The 23655-nt window shown below is 20.9% G+C and overlaps 1 protein-coding gene across 1 annotated transcript; it reads left to right on the top strand.

Annotated features, from left to right (window-relative positions):
• Positions 1-11700: 11700 nt before the first annotated feature.
• Positions 11701-23338, top strand: LOC122511319. Its single transcript, XM_043626478.1, has 11 exons — positions 11701-12332; positions 12613-12950; positions 15243-15476; positions 15875-16126; positions 16392-16552; positions 19679-19949; positions 20638-21007; positions 21424-21758; positions 21831-22064; positions 22579-22830; positions 22984-23338. Exons 1-11 carry the CDS (start codon positions 11776-11778, stop codon positions 23142-23144), a joined length of 3165 nt encoding a protein of 1054 aa, XP_043482413.1. The 5' UTR covers positions 11701-11775; the 3' UTR covers positions 23145-23338.
• The last annotated feature ends 317 nt before the right edge of the window (positions 23339-23655 follow it).

The raw sequence follows: 23655 nt of genomic DNA, 5'->3' as shown, positions 1-23655 counted from the left end.
AACATGAACATGAACAAATATGTTTGTATTTTTTCGGATTTGGGAAAAATAATTGTTTTCGACTTTCAGCGTCGACGCTAATTTCAAAGACCTTTCAAAAGAAATTTATATAAATTATAAAATTGAAAAAATTCAAATTAAGCAAATTAAAATTCATTGAAACCTAAAAAAATGAAATTTTCATTTATTTATTATTTAAATTATTATTTAAATAGGTATAAAAATTGAAAACTCAAAATTAAGAAAATGAAAATTCACAAAAAATAAAAATTCGTATAAATTAAGAAAAAAATTGAGTTGCTCATATTGTGCCAATATTTAAACCAACTATCAGTATTCAAGAGTAAATGGAAACTTTCTCTCTCTTCTTCTCCGACGATTTCTAAACAATCTTTCCTACTTTTAAGAAAATTATTTCAAGAAAAAAAAGAATAACTTTTAAATACTTAAAAAAAATTGATATTAAAACGATCTGACTGCATAAAAACCGGATTTAATTCAAGAAAAAAGAATATATATTGTGGCACAGAAAATTCTATTTAAATGCCAAAAACAATGAATATTTTTATTCCATTTTTACTCGAAATGTTTATTACTCTTATCAATATATTTAACTTATATAAAAGATCAATATTAATAATATTGACTTATGGAATTAATATATGAATTGAATATGATTAGGATATTGATATATTATTTTTATATTTGTATTTATAATTTATACTCTACATTATTGATATATTTATTAGTATTTATTAGTATTATTGATAATTAATATATTAATATTTTACACTACAGGAATTTATGAACTTTCAAATGATCCTAAAATTCTGCGGGTTCAAATAAACGGAATTTTATTTACATTCTCTTCAAATTCAAATTTTATTAAAATAATATTTTGTCAAGAATTAAAAATTAATTTTTAATTTTTTTGACTCGGAGCCAACTAATTTTATTAAAATATTATAATATTGTGTCAAAGTATTAAAAATTAATTTTTATAACCGGAGAAAATTTTTTTGACTCGGAGCCAACTAAATTAACAAATAAATTTTATTTCATTCAAATAAATATTTTTTTACGTTCGAATAAATTTTATTTTTATCAAGAAAATTTCATTTGTTTCAAAATAAATTTTATTCAGATGAAATAAATTTTTCTTGGTTCGAATAAACTTTATTTTGTTCAAATAAGTTTTATTTGTTAGAAATATAATAATTTGGTTCAATTAAATTTTCATTTGCGCAAAAAATTTTTGACTTTTTTTATATAAATTTTATTCAGTTCGAATAAATATTCTTTAGTTAAAATTTATGCCGAGTGAAATTTTGATTTAAAACAAATAAAAAAATTTACTAAACTCTGAGAAAAATATATTTTTATTTACATTTTTTTTTTCTATTGCATTTTTTCTCGCATAATTAAAATTTTATTATAAAATAAGATTGTGCTAAGTATTAAAAATTAATTATTCATAAAGTTGAATTTCAAATTCAAAATGTGTTATTTACAGTTTTTTTTTTTTTTATTTTTCAGTGAATTTTTTATTACATAGTTTAAATATTATAAAAAATGAAATTTATTTAAAAATATTATTAAAATATTGTGTTAAATATTAAAAATTAATTTATAAGCTTTCAAAATATTTGTTTAAATTTTTAACTTTTTATTAAAATCAAATTTCGAAAATATTTTTATTGCAAAAATAAATATATTTTTATATTTTTGAGAAATATTTATTTTATTTGAGAAAATATTTCGTTCATTTGAACATTCAGAAATATTTCGCAGTACATTTTAATTAACCTAATTAATTACTGAGCAGCAACTTTCGAGTCTATTGTTTTTTTTTATTTCCATTCTGGAGATAATTATTATTGTTCAGAATAAAAAAAAAATTACGTAAGTATATTTGACTGAAGCAAAGCGAATAAGAAATTGTTAATTTGAAAAAAAAAAATTTTTTTAATGAGAAACGAAAACTATGTAAAAAAAAAAAGAATCTCCTACTCTTCCCGTAAAATAGTAAATTTAAGACGATTTTGTAGTGTTTTATTGCAGTTCAAGTGCATAGAACAAAATGTATATTAAATACATAAATGATATAATTTATCCTGCACTTGCACAAGCTTTGATACTGTTGAACTATACATTATAATATTATTAGTATTATAAATATATATTATAATTACATGCGGTAAAAGTAGAATATAAATTAGTCCAAGTGTGTTAGTATAATTAGGAATTCACTGATAATTTTGATTGCACAAGTAGTGTATCTGATATTTAAGTGTCTGACAGCTAAAACCAAAATCTACTTAAATTCTAAATGTTTTTCTTTTAAATTCGAATTTTCAAAATTTTCTTAAACCGCTAAAAACAAAATCTACTTAAATTCTAAATGTTTTTTTTTCAAATTCGAATTTTAATTATTTTATTTTAATTTTTTGTTTACTTAAGGAAATGTTAAAGTCGATGCAATTCGATGAAAAATTCGAATTGACTTTAATTTTCCCTGAAAAAATGTAGAATTTTAGAAAATGATTTTAATTAAAAACAATTTTGTGATAAATTTCTAAATGTCTTCTAAGTAAAAAGAAAATTTTTCTACTCCTCTGTATAACGAAGTTCTTCCAAATAAAAATATCACGTTTTTTGCAACATTTGCAAAAAATCTGAGGTCAATGCAAAAAAAAATTCTTTCTATATGTATACATATTATAAAAATAAAGTCTTCCTTCATTTTCAACGAGTATTTTCAAATATATTTTCAAATATATTTTTAAATATAGTTTGAAATTTATTTTAAAATTTATTTTGAAATTAAATTCAAAATAATTAAAAATAATTTTTTAGAAAAAAGATTGCGCGACACGAACCTCAGTTTTTAAAATTATATTATTAGGAATTTATAATCTCTCAAGAACTGTAAAGCAAAGTGAAGTTGGAATCACTTTGTATCTTATCACGGGTCGATGGAAAATATTGTAGATTGTTTAGGCTTTAGTGCCTAGTGAATTTTTCCATCATAATATAAGAATAAGCTCTTTTAACTATTATAAATACTATTTTGGGGTCCATTTTCAAAATTATTTTAAAACAAATTTTCCTCTCTCTCTCAAAAAAAAAAAAAAATGAAAAATAAAAAAAGTTTCCAAGTTTTAAGAGAGAAAAAAATAATTTTATAAGGCAAAATAATTTTAAAAGCAATGAATGAAAATTTTTAAAACTAAATTTTCGAAATCAAAATAATTTTTAAAAGCAGAATGAAAAAATTCCAAAGCAAAATAATTTTAAAAGTAAAATAAAAATATTTTCCAAACTAAATTTTCGAATCCAAAATAATTTTAAAAGCAGAATAAAAATTTTGAACCAAATTTTCGAAATAATTTTAAAAGCAGAATAAAAATTTTGAACCAAATTTTCGAAACCAAAGTAAAAAACAAAATAGTAATTTTAAATTTAAACAAAAACAAAAATTTTGAGAATTAAATTAAAAAGGAAATTTAACAACAAATTAGAAAACAATTTTTATGGACAAATGGAAACATTTAAAAAAATTTAAATTTGCGAAAAATATATCAAAAATTACGAAAAATATTGTAAGTTTATGAAAAATAAGAAAAAATTACGAAAAATACTAAATATTACGAAAAAATATTAAAAAAACAAGAAAAGCGTTTTAAAAAATACGAAAAAAAGTTTTGAACTAAAAACAATGAATAAAATTTGATTCGATATTTATCCAGAAAAACTTGTGTTCGATCTCACTCATCGACATAAACTGAATTTTATTTACCCCCCTTTTATACGATAGATCTGTATATAACGATAATTTATTATGTATTATATTTCGAATATTTATAACAACCGATAAATTTTATTGAAACGACGAAATGCGAATTAAATGGTTAAATAATATATAATAGTTTTTAGAAAATAAAACCGTTTCCCTTTCTCTCTTTCTCTCTCTAAATATATAATATATAAAAAAAGTATATTTATGTGAAATCACTATATATTGCAGTAGTTAACTGAAAAAAATTCCATAAATTATAAAATAATTATTTAAAAAAAAGGAATGAAATATTTTAATCAATAATAAATTGACTCAAATTGTATCTAATCTCAAGATGCGCTTAGTTCTTCGACTAGAAAAAAAATTCTTATCCAATCGTATACACGAAATATAATTTTAGTTCCGTTTACAATAAAATAAAAAAAATATTAATTAATTAAAATTTTAAATTATTAAATTACTATTCCAAATAGTAAATTTGTCAAAATTTTGTCAAAATTTTTTGACAAAATTTTGTCACAATCTTTCAAAAAATTTATATTCAGATATTTTGATTATTTACCTTTTATTTATTTTTACTATCGATATATTTCGTTTATGAAAAAATTTATAAATATGTGAATGGTGCAAATGCAAATAAGGAAAAAAAATACTGTATATTAATTGTCCCGTCCAATTTTCAATTTAATTTATTTTCTAACTAAATAATTACTAAACATAATCATAAAATATTTTAAAGAATTAATATGTAATAATTTGTTAAATAAAAATACAAGAATAAAAAAATTTTATTTTATCGACGATAAATTAAATTAATTCTACTAATATTATCAACAGATATATTCTATTTTATATTGTTAAAGCCAAGAAAGTAAATAATTGGTAGAAAAATTTTATTGAGACTGAAAAATGCAAATTAAATGTAAAAAAAAAGAAAAATACTTTAATATTTGTATTTTTTTATATATCGTTAAAATTAAGTTTCTTTTTCGTTTCCGAAAAATTTAACAACTGACTTTCAGTCAGTACAACTCATTTAGACTTTCAGAAAAATAAAATGAAAAAAATGTATGACAAAATTTTTGGAAAAAAATATATACCATTGAGACTGATATGCAAAAAAAAACAGTCGAGGAAAAAATACATTTTCTTTAAATTGTTGTTCATCACAGTTGAAAAATTTTTAATATTTCAAAAAACGAGAATTTTCATTTTCGAATAAAATTAAATGCAACTCTAATTTGTAAATGCAAATTTAATAAAATTTATATTTTATGAATTAAATTTAAAATTCAATTTAATTAATTAATAATTAATTAAATGAAAATTCAGTTTAACTAATTTAATCAATAATTAATTGAATGAAAATTCAATTATTCATATAAAAATGAATTGCAGAGAAAATTGAAATATACATAAATTATATGTAATTATGTATAATAAATTATGTACATTGTATGTTGGGTAAAAAATCTATTTAAAAGTTAAGAAGTTTTAAATACATACAGGACCAAGAAAATTATAAAAATTACAGAATTAACATAAAGCCGTAAAAAAATATTAATGAACAACAAAAGGAAAACTAAAGTTGAAATTTATAAAGTTATATTCAAAAGTAATACAAAATTTTTTACGATAAATTCCAAAATATTATTTAATAAAGAAATTTATTATAAATAAAAAGATTTATTGAACAAAAAAATTTATTGAACAAGAAAAACTTATTCAATACAAAAATTATTGAACAAAAGAATTTACTGAACAAAAAAAATTTATTCAATACAAAAATTTATTAAATAGAAAAACTTATTGAATACAAAAATTTATTGAATACAAAAACTTATTGAATACAAAAATTTATTGAATACAAAAATTTGTTGAATACAAAAATTTGTTGAATAAAAAATTTTATTGAATACAAAAATTTACTGAATAAAAAAATGTATCCAATGAAAAATATATTCAATAAAAAAATACATTGACTAAAAAATTTATCACATAAAAAAATGTATTAAACAAAGAAAAATAATTCCATAAAAAATATATTTAACTTTCAAAATCAAAAATTCTTTTCTTAACAATGAATGGATTTTTTTTTTAATGTAAAAAATGAGTGAATCGGAAATAATAAATTGTACCAAAGACTAGACTTTATTAAAAGAATAGCACTGAATTGAAAAACAAACGACGTGAACTACTTTAGCTAAACTAAAGCTAAAAAACTAAAAAAATGATAAAAAAAACTATAAAATTCAAAAAAGAGTTAATTTTCAAAAAATAAAAAAATGTTTCGTTTCCAAAAAATAATAAAGAGAATCGTTTGATATCTTTTGGATGCAAATTAAAATAAGTAATTTAAGACTGTGATTTAAAAAAAAACAAATTGCCAAAAAATATAATTTTACACGGCCGATCTTTAAAGCACGATTACAAAAAAAAATATAAATATATAAAAAAATATCAACAGTTATTCCAGAGAAAATTTCATGCAATATATTGTATAAAGATACTACTACTACTACTACTACTACTGTGAAAAAAAAAAATTATAAATTGTTGCTACGTGATATATAATTATTATTATTAAAAAAAAACACATATATAAAAATATTTACTAAACTATCATTGTTAAATATTATTATAAAAAATAGATGAAACTTTATTATCAAGTTAATTCGTTTTCTGTAAACCCAAAAAAAGGAATGGTGCTAAGCGTTAAATTATATTATGCGGAAATGGAGAAAAATGTTAAAAGAAAAAATGTTTCTTACAAATTATTTATAACCCTCAAGTTTAAAAGAAAATATTAATAAGATATTTAAAGTAAGCACGATTTATATAATATAAATAATTGCACATATAGATTAAAAAATGTATCAACAAAAATGAATGTGAAAAAATATTTTAAAAAAAATTAAACAAATTCAAAATTAACTAAAATAGGGTTTAATTAATATAATTAATTATTCAACACAATTATTATAAAATAATAATTTATATTTAATTAGTAGTATTTTTAGTTTTACTTTTATTAAAACAAAAAGATGAGAATATTTTCTTTCCATTCATTGTTGTTGGCTCTAATAAAAAGTGTCATATTTATATAAACTAAATATCTAAAAAAAATGTATGAACTATAAACTGCTAAACCTTATCTTGAGGGTTACTATGAACTATTGTGTAGAATAAAAATAATTATTTATTAAATTTCGCAAAAATTGCGAAAAAAAAACTTTAAACTGATAAATATCTAAAGAAAAGAAAATTGTAAAATTAAAAAAAAAAATTAATAATCGTTTAGAAAAATATTTTAGTTTAATATATTTCGGGAAATATTTTCATTACTGAAGTACTACATTCTAAATTCTTCCCACGTGACTTAATAAGTTTTTTACTATTTCCTATAAGAAAAAAAAATACAAAAAATATATAAACTTTCGAGAAAAAAAAAAATAACTGATACGTACAAAAAAACTATGAAAATAAATTGAAAATTATTGTCCAGATTTTAAATAATAATTCGTATATAATATCATTTTTATTTTTTAAAAAAAATTTTTATTTATTATATTATTATTATAATTATAATTATTTTTAATAATAATAAAAATAATTTATTATTTATTATTATTTATTTATTTGCATTGACTCTCGGAGTGATTGTTAACTTTCCACAATTTCTAAACTCTTATTATTATTTACTATAATAGTATAATAATAATATTAATAAATAATAATAAATAATAATAAATAATAATCTAAATAATGATAATGATAATAACAATGATTATTTGCTATCACATAATACAATATCTAATAACATCAGAACGGTATTATTCTAAACAATAAAATTTTAATAAAAAATAAAATATGAAAAATTAAATCGAATAAAAATTTTCAAACAAAGTGACAAAAATTATGATTTAAAATCAGGACAATATTTTATTTAATAAATCAAATTTTCTCTAGTTCGCCTCTCCTATAATAAAGTTCTTATTAATCTTTCTCTCTTTTTGTCTCTCCGCTTCAAGTTAAATAACTATTTTATAGAACTTTAGATTAAATTGAAAAAAAAGAAAAAGTAGAAAAATCGAATTAAGCCTCTCCTCGTATTATTATTAATAGAAAAGTAAGCATACAGAATTAGTATTATTACCCCCTGTTGTTATATAATTAAAAAATGTATTTTAAGAATTTTTTTTTCCTATTCTACTTTATATCTGAATTTATAATTAAATCTGTAATTACCACGGATCTTAAGATAATTTACATTTAATATAATTATGATGCTATTCAGATTGGATTAATTTCTCGAGTGTGCAATTCACACTCAATTATTTATTAATACTATTGATACTATCTGTAAAATAAAATTTCGAAAAAGAGAAAAAAAAAATTTGGAATTCCTTACAATGAAAAATAATTTAAAGCGCCTAAAAAATTATTTTATATATTCATTATATACGTAATAATAATAATAATAATAATAATAATAATAATGCATCAGTGCACGAAATTATTGTAAAAGAAATACAAACAGAAAATTAAAAATTAAAAATTAAAAATTAAAAATTAAAAATTAAAAATTAAAAATTAAAAACTAAAAACTAAAAACTAAAAAATAAAAATTAAAAATTAAAATTAAAAAATTAATTTTAGAATATTTATTTTGTAAATTAGAAATTCTTTCGTATGTGAGTAGTAATTATTATTACTGTTATTACTGCGCTAATTATTAACAACTAATTATTATTTATTAACGAATTATTTTTTTATATTTCAAAATAGTTATGAATTAAAAATTAATCTCTAAATTTGAATTATTAAAAATGTTTACTAATTTGACTTAGTGAATGACTTTTTGCTTTTGATTTAGAAATTTTACTAATATATAGTAATTTTTACTAACTTAGTAGTAAAATTTACTAATAAATTAGTTTACTAATTTGAATTGTCAACTGACTTTTTGCTTTTCAATTTGTAAATTTTAGAAATAGTAATTTCTACTTTTGAATTAGTAAACTTTCCTAATTTAGAAGAAATTTCTATTTTTTTAGTCAAATTTACAAATTTAAAACTTAAAAGCAAAAAGTCAGTCTCTAATTAAAATTAGTAAACATTTGAAGAGAAAATTATAAAGTAATTAATTCTGCAATACGTAAGCTATATTATATTAATATTTTATAAATCTCGAAAAATAATAATATAATATAATAACTATATAATATGATAATATAATAGTATTATAATTTAACAATAGATTATAATAATAATATAAAATAATATAATTTAATATAATATAGCAATACCATATAATAATAATATTAATATTAAATGAAGAAAAATAATAATATAATGATAAAATTATATTATAATAAAATAATATTAGTAATAATAATAACAATAATAATAATTAAATAAATAATGTTAAGATCCGATTATAAAAGAATATAAGTCTGCCATTTTCGCAAACATAAAAGTGATCGATATAGTCTGGCGACACAATGAGACCAAGAAACTTAAATAAGTAAATTTATTAATAATAGAATTATTGTTCTTATAAAATGTATATCAGAATAAGATGGAAAAAACGCATCGTTCTATTACTTGCACTCTGTATATAATAAGAATTAATAAATAAGTTTATATGTGTGTATAATTATACATGTAAAATAACAAAATAATTAGCATTTACATGGGGGCTACGATAACTGATGTTTTAATTGTAGTATTTGCTTGGGAAAAAAAAACTATTCAAATATTTGTAAAAATAATTATTGAAAAAATGTTATTTTTTAATTAATTATCTGTGATTAATTACAATAATTATTTTTCAATTATTTTTTATTCATTTAACTTTTTTTATTTATTTATTTTTATCTATTTCTTTATTGTATTTTATTTGTACTTATTTATTTATTATTATTTATATTTATTTATTATAATTTTTTTTCTCAAATAGAAAATAGCATGGAATTTGCTTAAGTTATTTTTATTTATTTACTATAATTTATTTTTACTCATTTATTTTGTTGCAAAAAGAAAATAGCATGAATTTTGATTTATGTAATAGTTTTTTTTCTGAATTATTATTGCTGATAAGAGCAAAGTCTAAATAAATAAATAGCTACCAAGCAAAAAAAGTAAGAGAAGCGTCCCCCCACCGCGTAAAAACACGCTTCCCCATTGGGTGGAATGTCAAAGGGAGGGGATAAAGACTCGCATGGTGGGGGGAACGCTTCTCCCAGTCTAATGCGTCATTATTATAGCGAAAAATGACGAAAATAAAGTAATTTGAATGATTTTAATGAGAAAAACCCTTTATTAGTATGAATGTCTATAAAATGATAATTGAATCATTTTCAATAGAAGAATGTAAATTATTTCGTGCTTAATAATTCTTCCACGTATTTTATTTTATTTTTTTCTTTTGCGGCTAGTGATTGTGAATCTTAAATAGTAATGTGATTCTGTATTGCTGAAAAAATATTCTATCGCTGAACTCTGAAAGTTTAATAAAATGTTTTCACTAACAAAACATTCTACTCTTTATTTACCAAAAAAGGAATTCAAAAAAATTTTAATTTCATCATTTTAATTTTGAAATCACTTTAAAAAAAATTTGATAAGATCGTAAATTGTTTGGAAATCGAAAATTTATTTATATATTTATTATCTTTTTTCCGAATTTAAATAAAATTCTGTCGTCAATTTAAATTTGTAATTACGATTATTTATTACATTTTTAAATTTATTTGTTAATTGTAATTTTTTTTTAAAGAAAGTTATTAATCAGGATTATGTTGTCATCCGTGAACGATTAGTCTGATTATTAAATAACAAAACAATGCACACATTTTTAATGAGTTTTTTCAACTCTTGTAATAAATTAAACTTTGGACCCAGTTCTCTAAGAATTGAAGCGAATAAAAATTTTCGCTATAGAAATGAAAATTTTAATTCTTTAAGTACTTGTGATTAATAAAAATAATATAAAAGACATTTCATCTTTTCACTAAATCTTAAATAGCAATTTTTAAAAATTAATTATTTCTTTAATATTTTCCAATAATTAAAAGTGAAAAAAAATGTCTAATTAATCAAAATAGAAAAATGAATGTGAAGTGAGATTGTAATTATTATCAATGAATTGGACATTGTTTTTATTGAATCTTATCATTAACTAAAACAATTAATCTATCGCAGAGTAAAAACAATTTCTTAAAATTTTGCCAACTCATCATTGCAATTTTTTGACAGATTTTATTTAAATTTCAGATTCAATTTCAAAATTGTAAAAAAAATTCAAAATAAAGAGAAAATTGTTTACTTTATTTACAAAAACTGAACTTTATTTATATAAAAAAATATAATTTGCTACATAATTAAAAATATTCGATTGGTTTGATTTCTTTTGATTAGATAATAAAAATGGAGATAAAGTGAAAAAAAAAGATCTTCTTTATTCGCCCAGGGCATTCAATCAAAATCTCAATTTTTCCAATCACTTGAAAATCATTCATGTAATCATTCAGGTATTTATAAATTTCACTCTAAAGATTTTACATAACGAATTAAAAATTTAAAATAAAATACCAAATTGCTCAAAGTTTGAAAAAAAATTTAATTTTCAAAATAGTTTTCAAAAGAAAAAAGTGTTGATCGACGAAAAGAAGTATTCGATTGTTAGCGAAATTCACAACTGTAGTCAACAGTATTGAAAGGAAAAAATATTTTTCAATCCAAATTTTTGTTCCTGAAATTTCCTGAATTTATTGAAATTAATTTATTTCAAAGTGTACTTAATTTTCAGATTTTCTCTGCGAACAAAAAAAAAATCGAATGGCACTTGGAAAAATAAATTCAATCGCAATGGATTTCAAAATTATAGAATATTAATTTATTAAAATAAACAAAAAAAAAAAAAAAAAATAGTGAAATAAGAAAAAAAATCAAAAAGTGTTTTTTTTTAAAAAATGGCAATAATTTTTAGTACTCTCACATTAAAACTTTTAGGAGTGATATTCTTTATTTTAAGTGGTTTTTATATTTACTTCAAGTTCGTTTTATACACATATTGGCGAAAAAAAGGAATTCCCTATTTAGAGCCAGTGATTCCTGTGGGTAATTTTCTCAAACTTGTGCAAAAAAAATGTCACATTGGCGAAACATTTGCCTATGGCTATGAAAAAATGAAAGACAATAAAGTTTTTGGAATGTATACATTTCATAAGCCATGCCTATTAATTGTTGATCCAAATTTAATTCGTTGTGTTTTAACAAAAGAATTTCAAAGTTTTCACGATCGCGGTGTTTATTGTAATGAACGAGTTGATCCATTGTCGGGTAATTTATTTTTTCTACCCGGAAAAAAGTGGCGAAATCTCAGGACAAAAGTGAGTCCGGCAATAACGCCCGGGAAGATAAAATTAATGTTTTGCTGCTTAAAGGATCGTGGAATTATTTTAAATCAATTTTTACAAGAGAAAGCACACAGTGGATCTATTGTTGAGGTGCAGGAATTATTCGCAAGGTTCGTAATTTTTTATCACTAGATCAAAATTAACAAAATTAAATTAAAAAGTTAAAAAAAAATAAAATTAAAAAATTAAAAAAATAAATAAAAATAGAATTAAGTTTTTTTTTAATTTTTCCCTTAAATTATATTTAGAAAAATCGTAATTAAAAAATAATTAAAATTGAATTAAAAGAAATGGAATTGAAAGTTTTTTCTAATGGAGAGAAATTTTAATGTGGGAATTTTTTAATTACGCAATTCAATTAACATTTTTTTTTTCCTCATTATGTTAAAGGTTCACTACTGACGTGATAATGAACACAGTGTTTGGCGTGAATTGCAATACGTTGCAAAATAAAGATAATGAGTATCGCTATTGGGGAAAACAGGTTTTTGAACCGCACACATTTAAGAATGCAATTGGATTTTTCGCGCCACAAATTTTGCATTTCTTCTCGATACCATTCAATGATGTGGGAGTGCAAAAATTTTTTATAACAGTTTTTGAAAATACCGTTAAACATCGACTAAAAAATAATATTAAATGCAATGACTTCATGGATCTTATTATTCAATTAATGAAAAAAGGTCACGTGAATGATGACAATGATATGACTAATGGAAGCATTTCAGGTATTTCGAAGAAATAATTTAATTACATTAAAAGAAATTAAGCTAAATTTTTAGCAAAATTTTTCTTTATTTTTTACTACGGAAAATAAAATTTAGGCGACTTTTGAAAAACAGATAAAATTTTGATTTAAAAAAAAGTGGCCCCAAGGTGGCCACCATTCAAAGATTCACTGAAAAATTAAAAAAAAGTAGTTAATAGAAAAAAAAAATAGTTAATAATATAATAGAATTTGAAAATTTTCTAATTTAAATTTTTGTTGAAAACCCCAAAAAAATTCAATTTTGGAGAAATTACAAATAACTGCAGAAATTCAATTATTTAAAAAAAAAATAAAATTCTTATAAAGTTCAACTATGTAGAAAATTTAAAAAAAATTTTCGTAAAAATCCCAATTATCTTTATAAATAACAAAATTCTTCTTCAAAGTTCAATTATTTTCATAAATCTCAACAAAATTCTTGTCATAATTTCACTTATTTTCAAAAATAAAATGCATTTTTCTAATTTTAATGATTTGCAATATATACTTACAATTTTAATAAAATTTCCCAAAAAGAATTCAATTATTTAAAAAAAATTTTTAATAAAATTGTATGCAAACATTTAATTATTTTCATAAATAATAAAAATTTCCCAGGAATTCAATTATTTTCATAAATAATAAAGAATTTTTTTAAGGAATTCAATTATTATTTTTATATTATAATTTTCTTTTCAAATATTTTCAATTTTAAAATTAATGTATTGAAAGTCATCGAATTGTTGCAAAGAATATTATCAAAAAATTTAATGATAATGGAATTCCATCAAAGAATTTTATTATTTAGAAAAATAACTGAATTCTTGTAAAGAATTTTTATTAAAATTTAAAAAAATCCTAATTAAATTCTTTTGAAGAATTCAAAAATTTTCTTTGGATTTTTTTAAACTGATGGAGTTTCTTTAATAATTTTAAATTGAAAATTTTTGAAAGCAATTCAATTTTATGAAGAAGAATTTTATTAAAAGTGAATGGAAAATAATTGAATTCTTGCGAATAATTTTACTATTTTTAAAAATAGTTGAATTTTGTCGAAGAATTTATTAAAATTTTAGGACATAATTGAAATTTATGGAAATATTTAAAAATATTTGAATCCATCCGAAGAAATTAATTAAAATTGTTTTGAAAATAATTGAATTCCTTCAAAGGATTTTACTATTTATAAAAATAATTAAATTATTGCAATAAATTTTTTCTATTTGTAGAAATAATTAAAATGTTTCGAAGAATTTATTAAAATTTTAAGAAATAATTAAATTGTTATGAAAAATTTTATAGAAATATTTGAAAATAATGAAATATTTTCGAGAATTGCAATTAAAGTTGTTTCGAGAATGACGGAATTTTTTAAAAAGAATTTTATTAAAATTAAGTATATTCAAAATAATTGAATTCATCACAAGAATTTTATTATTTTTTTGATAATAATTGAATTCTTTCAATTTTTTTTTTTTTTTTTGACGAATGTATTTAAAAATTGCATTGAAAGTAATTTAATTTTTATCTAGAATTTTTTAAAAACATTTTTGAGAATAATTGAATTATATTTAGAGAATTTTTAAATTCTTGTTGAAATTGCATTTTATGGAAATTTTTGAAAATAATTAAATTCTTTCATGTGATTTTATTTTTAAATTTGATTAAAAATAATTTAATTCCTGCAAAGAATTTTTGTATTTATAAAAATAGTTGAATATTGTTTCGAAGAATTTATTAAAATTTTAAGATAAATAATTAAATTGTTATGAAGAATTTTATAGAAATATTTGAAAATAATTGAAATTTTTTCGAGAAATTCAATTAAAGTTATTTCGAAAATAATTGAATTTCTTTAACGAAATTTTATTAAAATTAAGTATATTCAAAATAATTGAATTCATCACAAGAATTTTATTATATTTTGATAATAATTGAATTCTTTCAATTTTTCCTTTTGACGAATGTATTTAAAAATTGCATTGAAAGTAATTTAATTTTTATCTAGAATTTTTTAAAAACATTTTTGAGAATAATTAAAATTTTAGAAAATAATTGAATTCTTTCGTGAAATTTAAAAAAGATTTTTGAAAATATGAACAGCAATAATGAATGAACATTCAAATTATTATATAGTTAATATTTTTCTTCGGAGTGCGGGAAAAATTTAATTAATATTTTAATTTTTAAATACATTAAACATTTAAACTTATTTTCAAAATATATGTTCAATGATTTTCTTTCTGTTTACTAAAATCGGTGATTTTTCTAGAAAATAATAATGAAAACATAACAATGGCCGAAGGAGCTGCTCAGGCCTATATTTTCTTTTTGGCCGGATTTGAAACTTCATCCACAACAGCAGCCTTTTGCCTTTATGAATTAGCTATTAATCAAGATATGCAGGAAAAAGTGAGAAAAGAAATTTTTTCCAAACTGGGAGAAAATGATGAACTTAGTTATGACAGTCTCAATGAAATGACCTACCTTCACAAAGTTATTTTAGGTACTTTTGTCTTCTTTTATATAAATAACAATACAGAATAACAAACAAATATTAATTTTAAATCAATTTCAAATTAATAATGCAATCACTAAAAATTATTAATTTTAAAATGATAGTAAATATTAATATTAGTTTAAATTAATTATTATAGAGTAAAGATTTTTTTTTAATTATTATAATAATTAATATTAATTAAGCTACAAGACCCAGTAGTCGATCACTATTTTGCGAATGATTCATAAACAAATAAATAATAATAGCTTAAATTAATTAAATAATTATAAAAAAAAACTTTTTTTTTTTTTTTTTTTTTTTTTTTTTTTTTATTAATTAATAATTATTTAATGAATAATGATAAATAATAATAATAAACTTGCAAATAAATTTTTGCTTTACAGAAACTTTGAGGAAATATCCACCGGTGTCTTTATTAAATCGCAAGTGCACTGAGACAATAAAATTGCCCGACACGGAAATAATTATTAATAAAGGCATTGACATTGTCATTCCAGTGCTTGGAATTCACAGGGATCCTAATATATATCCTAAACCAATGGAATTCGATCCCGAAAGATTTAATGAGGAAAATATCGCTGCTAGGCATCCCTATGAATTTTTACCTTTCGGCGAAGGACCGAGAATATGTATTGGTAATTATATTATTAAAAATTAATTACTAAATTATAATCAAAATATAATTTGAAGTTTGAACAAGAAATAAATAAATTTCGTTCAAAACTTTAGAATTAAAATTTTATATTTGTTCCGTTAATTTAATTTAATTTAATTTAATTTAATTTAATTTAATTTAATTTAATTTAATTAATTAAATAAATAAATAAATAAATAAATAAATAAATGATATTAGTAATAATGTTCTTTTATTAAAAAATGGGTGTTTTGCTATTTTTTCAGGAATGAAACTCGGATTAATTCAAGTAAAAGTAGCGATAATAAATTCATTAAGGAATTGTAGAGTTTTAGTAGGATCAAATACACCGATACCAATGCCAATTAACAATGAGAAAATGGCTTACGCACCAAAAGTAGGCGTTCATCTTAAAGTAGAAATGTTATGAAAAATCTGAATAGTTATAATACATGTGTACGTATAGAAAAGTCAGGAGCCTATTTGAATTTAATTTCAGTGAAAAAAAGAAAATTCTGCAGATTCTTTCGAATAAAATAAAAATTTTGTAACCAAGCTCTTTTTTGTATAATTTTTAATATTATTTTTTTTTAATAAGTATAATATAAAAGTAGAAGTTAGTTTTTGTGTATGCTTTCTTTTTCTTTAAAAAACATTGTTTGACAAATCGAAAATATGCAGGTATTTTTTCATGATTTATAATAAAATAATATTAGAAATTAGAAAATTAAAAAAAAATTCTGATTAACAAATAAAAAATATACACATTTTGTTTGTTATGTGCTTTTTTCTATAACAAATTTCGTTTGACTGATCTAAATTATTATACAAATTATTCTCCTTTTTATTCATAAAAAATTCTAGAAAATTGTTAATTGTTAAAAAATTTTGATTAAGAAGTAGAAAATATACCCATTTTATTTATAATTCATATTTCTCAATAACAATATTGTTTACAAACTTATTTTTTTCTTTTGCGAAGAAAAACATTAGAAATTCCCGTTTCTCAATATTTTTTGGAGAAAATTCCTAAATTTTCATAAGGATATAATTTGCATCAATTCTATTTCTTAATTTCAATTGTTTTAATAAAATTCAAAGCTTTTTAAAAATAAAGGAAAAAAATGTTTATAAATTATATTTGTCAATTAGAAAATTTAATTGAAAATGAAACTGAAAATTTTTGAATTTTTAGAAAATAAAGGAAAAAATTTTATTGAAAAAAATGTTCTGTTAAATTTATTTATACGAATATCTTTAATTGTAAAATTATTCGAAAACAATATTTTCTTTTTTAAATATTTTAAATATTTAATTATTATTATTATTATTATTTTTCCGTAGGAATTAAAATTCTTCAAAACATTAAAATTCAAACCTTTTTGAAATTAATGAACTTTAAAAATATTGTTTATTATTATAAAACATAAAGAAAACGATTACTCCAAGGCGAAGACTCGGAGTGATCGATTTCTTCATGTTTTAAAATGATTAAAGAGAATCGAGTATTAAAATCATTATTTTATATTATAAGAATATTGTTACTATAAATTCTTAAAAATTATTTTTATATTCTATTATTATATCTAATATTTAAACTAAAATTCATTTTCAAATCAATTTTTATTAGAGAACTCTACGAGAATTCAATTATTTAAATACAAAAGTAAATTATTTATTTAATGATAATTGAACGTTTCTAAAAATTTAATTATTATAAAGAATTTTATTAACAATCTTTTAAATAATTGAATTCTTTTGGCGAATTTTAATAAATTTTTTCAGAATAGTTACATTTTTCAAAGAATTTGATTAAAATTGTATTAAAAATAATTGAAATTTTACGATGAGTTTCATTATTTCTGAAAATAATTGAATTATTGAGAAGAAACTTTTAAAAAATTTGTAAATAATTGAATTCCTGATGTGAAATTTTTATTATTCATGAAAATAATGAAATGTTTGCGTACAATTTTATTAAAATTATTGTTTAATAATTGAATTCTTTTCGGTAATTTTATTAAAATAGTAGATATTCAAAATCATTGAAATGAGGAAAATTTTTGAAAATAATTGAAATTTTGACAAGAGTTTTTTTAAAAGTTTTGAAAATAATTGAATTTTTAAAAAAAAATTATTATTTACAAAGATAATTGAAATTTTGAAAAGAATTTTTTTTAAACTTTCGACCATAATTGAATTTTTGCGAAGAATTTTATTCCTTTTGAAAATAATTGAATTCTTGAGACGAATTTTAATATTTCTTTTTAAATAATTGAATTCTTTTGTGAAATTTTATTGAAATAGAAGACATTGAAAATAAATAAATTTTGCCAAATTTTTGAAATTAATTCAATTTCTACGAAGAATTTTATTAAAATTATTTTAAAAAAAAATTGAAAGAATTACATGAAATTTTTTGAAAATAATTTTTATTATTTATGAAAATAATGAAATGTTTGCGTACAATTTTTTTAAAATTGTTTTTAAATAATTGAATTCTTTTGGGTAATTTTATTAAAATACTAGATATTGAAAATCATTTAAATGAGGGAAATTTTTGAAAATAATTGAAATTTTGACAAGAGTTTTTTTAAAAGTTTTGAAAATAATTGAATTTTGAGGAAGAATTTTTTTATTTATAAAGATAATTGGGATAATTGGGATTTTGCAGAGATTTTCTTGTAAATTTTGAACATAAAATTGAATTTTGTGATAAGAATTTTATTACTTTTGAAAACAGTTGAATTTCTGCAATAATTTGTAACTTCTTCAAAATTTAATTTTTTTTTAGTGTTTTTAACTAAAATTCTTCTATAAATCCATTATTTTTAATAATTAGTTAAATATTTATTGAAAAATTTAACTAATTTTAGAAGATTTTGAATTATTAAAATTTTTCAAAAATCTAAGTTCATTAAAATTTCTAACAAAAAAGAAACAAAAATTCAAAATTTTCTTATGAATTCTAAAAATTTAATTTTTTCAATACTTTTAATAAAAATGCCTGACTTTCCCCTGAATTCCCTAAGTCAGAATATATGATAATTATAATTATTATTATCAAATATAAATTTAATAATTTTCAATATGATGTAACTGAAAGAGAATTAAATTGCAAGCAACAATGACTTGCTTACTACTGAAATTACCCAGTCTTTAAATTAAATATAATGTACAAAAGTTACATTATACCCCAATTTTGTAATTATAAAAAATAATTAACGTATAGATAGAAAATAAATAACGTAAATAGAAAATTAAATTAAAAAATACTCCTTCCAATATAAATAAGGTAATAAATTCTCTCTAATTCACAAAAAATAATAAATAAAATTAATTCACATTACACTATATTCAAATCATAAATTAATTTCAACTCAACGTTGTACGTATGCCGTTTAATGACGAAAAATTTTTAAGAAAAAGTCATGATGAAGTGAAATTAATTTTTGCACTGTCAATGCTGCTAAGAAGTACACTTAACATAATTGCATGTCTATTCACTATAATTAAATATTCAATTAGTAATTCAAAATGAAATCTATAAAAGTTCAAGACAATCAAATTCACTGTCATTTTGCAAAGTTTCTTCATTCATTCACTAAAAACAAAAATCAAAAAAAAATATTCAAAAATGGCAATTTTTTCTATTTATATTGTAATGCAACTCGTGGGTGGATTATTTTTGGCTTTGGGTGCCTTATATTTGTATTTTAAACTCGTTTTGTATAACTATTGGCGAAAACACAATGTTCCCTATTTGGAGCCATCGGTACCTATGGGAAATCTCGCTCCAGTTGTTACCGGAAAAATAAACTTGGGTGAGTCAATGCATGTAAATTATAATTTATAATTTTGAATGGAATATATGATAAGGACGAACTATATTTTTCATTTTTTTTTTCATTAAACTAAATTTTCTTGTCTCAATTAATTTTTTTTTCTTTCTCATTTTATTTGGTAAATTTGCAAGAGAAGTTAATAAGTCAATGTATATTAACTAACTAAATTATGAACTAAAGTATAATAAAAAAAGCTTCAATAGAATTTTACTGTTAGGTAGAAATTTGCACAACTATTTTTTTAATAAATAAATTAATATCTATTAATTAATTTTAATTTAATTAAAATTAATAATAATTAGTGCAATATTTCATTATAATATTAATAATAATTAGTATAGTTTTTAATTAATATTAATAATAGTTAATATAATATTAATATATTGTTAGTACAATTTTTCTTTTTTGAATTTCGCGCCAAATTGTTCGTAAAATTGCCGCCTAGATGGCATGAAAGTTCTCTCACAAACGAAATGGAGTGAATTTTTTCGAACGTTCATATGAATAAAAATTTGTTTCCCTTTCATTATTTTTCAAAAATCCGATACTAGAATAAAACATAATTTAAGAAAAACTTTATTTAGTTGAAAATTAATTTCTTTAATACAAATTTTTTTTAAATTCGTTTGTATTTTAAATTAATAGAAATAATTAAAAAAAATTTTAGGTTTCTGTTATCAAGACGCCTATGAGAAATTCAAGAAAAATCGAATATTCGGAATGTACACATTTCACAAACCTAGTTTAGTTGTTGTTGATCTTGACATTGTCCGCACAATATTGACCAAAGAATTCGGCCACTTCCATGATCGTGGATTGTATTGTCACGAAAAAGTGGATCCACTCACTGGTCACATTTTCTCTCTGCCTGGACAAAAATGGAGAAATTTACGTGTTAAAATGACGCCAACATTTACATCAGGAAAAATGAAACAAATGTTTGATGCCGTTAAGCATAGAGGGGAAATTTTGAATAAAGTTTTGAATACCAAATCACAAGATAATGCAGTTTTTGAAATCAAAGACATTTTCGCAAGGTAGATTTTTTTAATTTTTAGCTTCTATTTTCTTTTCTTTCGTATCTCTAAATTTTCAATTTCAATTCTTTCTTAGAGAAAGAAACTTATTATTCAATTAAATTTTTTCTGTTTTTTGAATTTCGCGCCAAGTTAGTTCATTAAATACCCGCCTAGACGGCATGAAAGTTCTCTCACAAACGACGTGCGAAGTGAAAAGAGTACTTATGGTGATGATATAAAGTCGTTTCTTTTCAATTGTAAAGTGAATAATATGAATAAAAAATTAATTGCCAACAATTCTTATTAATAAATAAATAAAAAATATAAATACATAAAAAATATAAATAAAACAAAAAAAACGTTTAATAAAATTTAACAGAAAAAAATTAATAGAACATTTTTCGACTGGATTCGCATTAAAAATTCTTTTTCAGATTCGCCACGGACGTGATAATGAGCACATCGTTCGGAGTAAATTGCGACAGTTTAACAAATCCCGATTGTGAATTTCGCTATTGGGGTAAAAGAATTTTTGATCCTGCACCAGTGAAAAATACACTCTCCTTCTTTGCGCCACACGTCCTCTATTTTCTCAATGTTCCATTTTTTGCAATGGATGTGAGAAAATTTTTCATGTCTGTCTTTAAAAAAAATACCGAATATCGTACAAAGCACAATGAGAGGAGAAAGGATTTTATGGATCTTTTGGTGCAATTGATGAATAAGGGATGCGTTGAGGGAGATGAGGGTCAACCAGCTAGTATTTCAGGTAAACAAAAAAAGTTGTTTCTTTTTTTAATTACTTTTTGTCAAAAAATGCTTTTTTTTCTTTCGATTTTAGAATCAGCTGATGGTAAAATAACACTGGAGGAAGCAGCTGCTCAGGCTTTTGTATTTTATCTTGCTGGTTTTGAAACATCATCGACAACAGCGACAAATTGTATTTATGAATTGGCTCAATATCAGGAATTACAGAATAAAGTTCGTCAAGAGATTCATTGCAAGTTGAAAGAATATGGGGAACTTACTTATGAATGTCTTAACGATATGCCGTATCTCGATAAAGTTGTCAGTGGTAAGCATTTCTTTTTTCGTCAATTGGAATGATAATAAATTTTTGAACTGTTTCTGTTCAAAAATTTATTATGACAATTTTCAAACAACAAAAAGACTGTTGAGAAAGCATCAAATTGCAGCGAATTTGTATCAAAAAATGTGGATCAAAACATGGATCCTTTTTGGTATTCGATCCGATTTGGTAACAATTTGATACTTTCAAGAGTACTCAACTATTTTTATAAACAGAACATTGGAAGAAACTTGAACTACTCAGATTTATCAGATTGCAGCGAATTGATGGCAAAAATTTGGATCATGATTGGATCCAAATTTTTGGTATCAATTCGATCCGATTTGGTACGAATTTTATACTTTCAAGAATATTAAACTATTTCATAAATACGACTTTGGATTCTTTGGAACAAAACTTGAAATAAGAATTTAGATTCTAACTACAGATTTTTCTGCAACTGCGAAAATGATAAACTTCCGAAAAAATTGTACAAAAAAAAATGTTTTTTGTTGGAAAGAAACTTTAAGGATACATCCACCAGTGGCAATTCTAAATCGAGTCTGCACTAAGGATATTGATCTACCTACTACCAATTTGCATATAAGCAAAGGAGTAGATGTAGTAATTCCAGTTCTTGCTATTCAAAGGGATCCAAACATTTATCCGGATCCGATGAAATTCGATCCCGAAAGATTTAACGAAAAAAATGTGGCCAATCGACATCCATATGCTTATTTGCCTTTTGGAGAGGGCCCAAGAATTTGCATCGGTATGTTGACTCTTACAAAAATATTTATCTAAAATTCCAAATTTAAATTATTAAATTTCAAAGTTAGGTTCAAAACAAAAATACAAATATAATATATATATTTGCAAACATTGGGAAATTAATATATTAAATTAAGATGAAATTTTCCAACAGGAATGAGATTCGGTTTGGCGCAAACAAAAGTCGCTTTAATTAATGCACTGAAAGACTATCGTTACACTTTGGGACCAAATCAAAAAGTACCATATCATGTTGATCCAGGAAGTCTTGTTTTTGGAGCAGACACTCTCGAAGTACGAGTTGAAAAAGTGTGAATAAGGACGAAAATCAAATTTTTAATGGATATTCCTAAAGATTTAATATTTATTCAATATTTAATAATAGCACTATTTATTATTTATTTAATAATTATTTATTATTAAACATTTAATATTTATCGGAAATAAAGAAAAATAAATTTGCTGCAAATTCTCCATTTACTCCAACTTTCGTTTTTTTTCGTTTACATTCTTTTCAAATTTTCTAATCGTATTTTATTTTAAAGTCTAATAACTGTATCGTTATTAAAAGTTTATTATAGAGTTGAAAAGTTGAAATTACTTGAAAATAAACTTAAAAAGAAGTAAAAGTAAAAAACTGTAAAAATAATAATGTGGACAAAATAAAAAGGTAAAAAGAAGAACAATAAAAAAATTAATAATTCTACTCGTATGTCTAATAACTAAAATTATATTTCGAACTAAAATAGTACTTTTTAATTATAAATGACACATTTTCGTGCTTAAATAAAAGATTAATAATTAAAACACTAATTATGTTATTAAG

Source organism: Leptopilina heterotoma, unplaced genomic scaffold (assembly GCF_015476425.1).
Source record: "Leptopilina heterotoma isolate Lh14 unplaced genomic scaffold, ASM1547642v1 Lhet_81, whole genome shotgun sequence".
NCBI lineage: Eukaryota > Metazoa > Arthropoda > Insecta > Hymenoptera > Figitidae > Leptopilina > Leptopilina heterotoma.
Note: the sequence above shows the minus strand (reverse complement) of the source record. Positions and strands in the feature narration are given on the sequence as shown.

What these genes read in the sequence shown, in the direction of transcription:
- LOC122511319 (XM_043626478.1), top strand. Translation starts at nt 11,776, where the DNA reads ATGGCAATAATTTTTAGTACTCTCACATTAAAACTTTTAGGAGTGATA. An exon ending in GACTAATGGAAGCATTTCAG is followed by an intron (nt 12,951 to 15,242) that starts GTATTTCGAAGA and finishes TGATTTTTCTAG; the next exon opens with AAAATAATAATGAAAACATA. An exon ending in AGGACCGAGAATATGTATTG is followed by an intron (nt 16,127 to 16,391) that starts GTAATTATATTA and finishes CTATTTTTTCAG; the next exon opens with GAATGAAACTCGGATTAATT.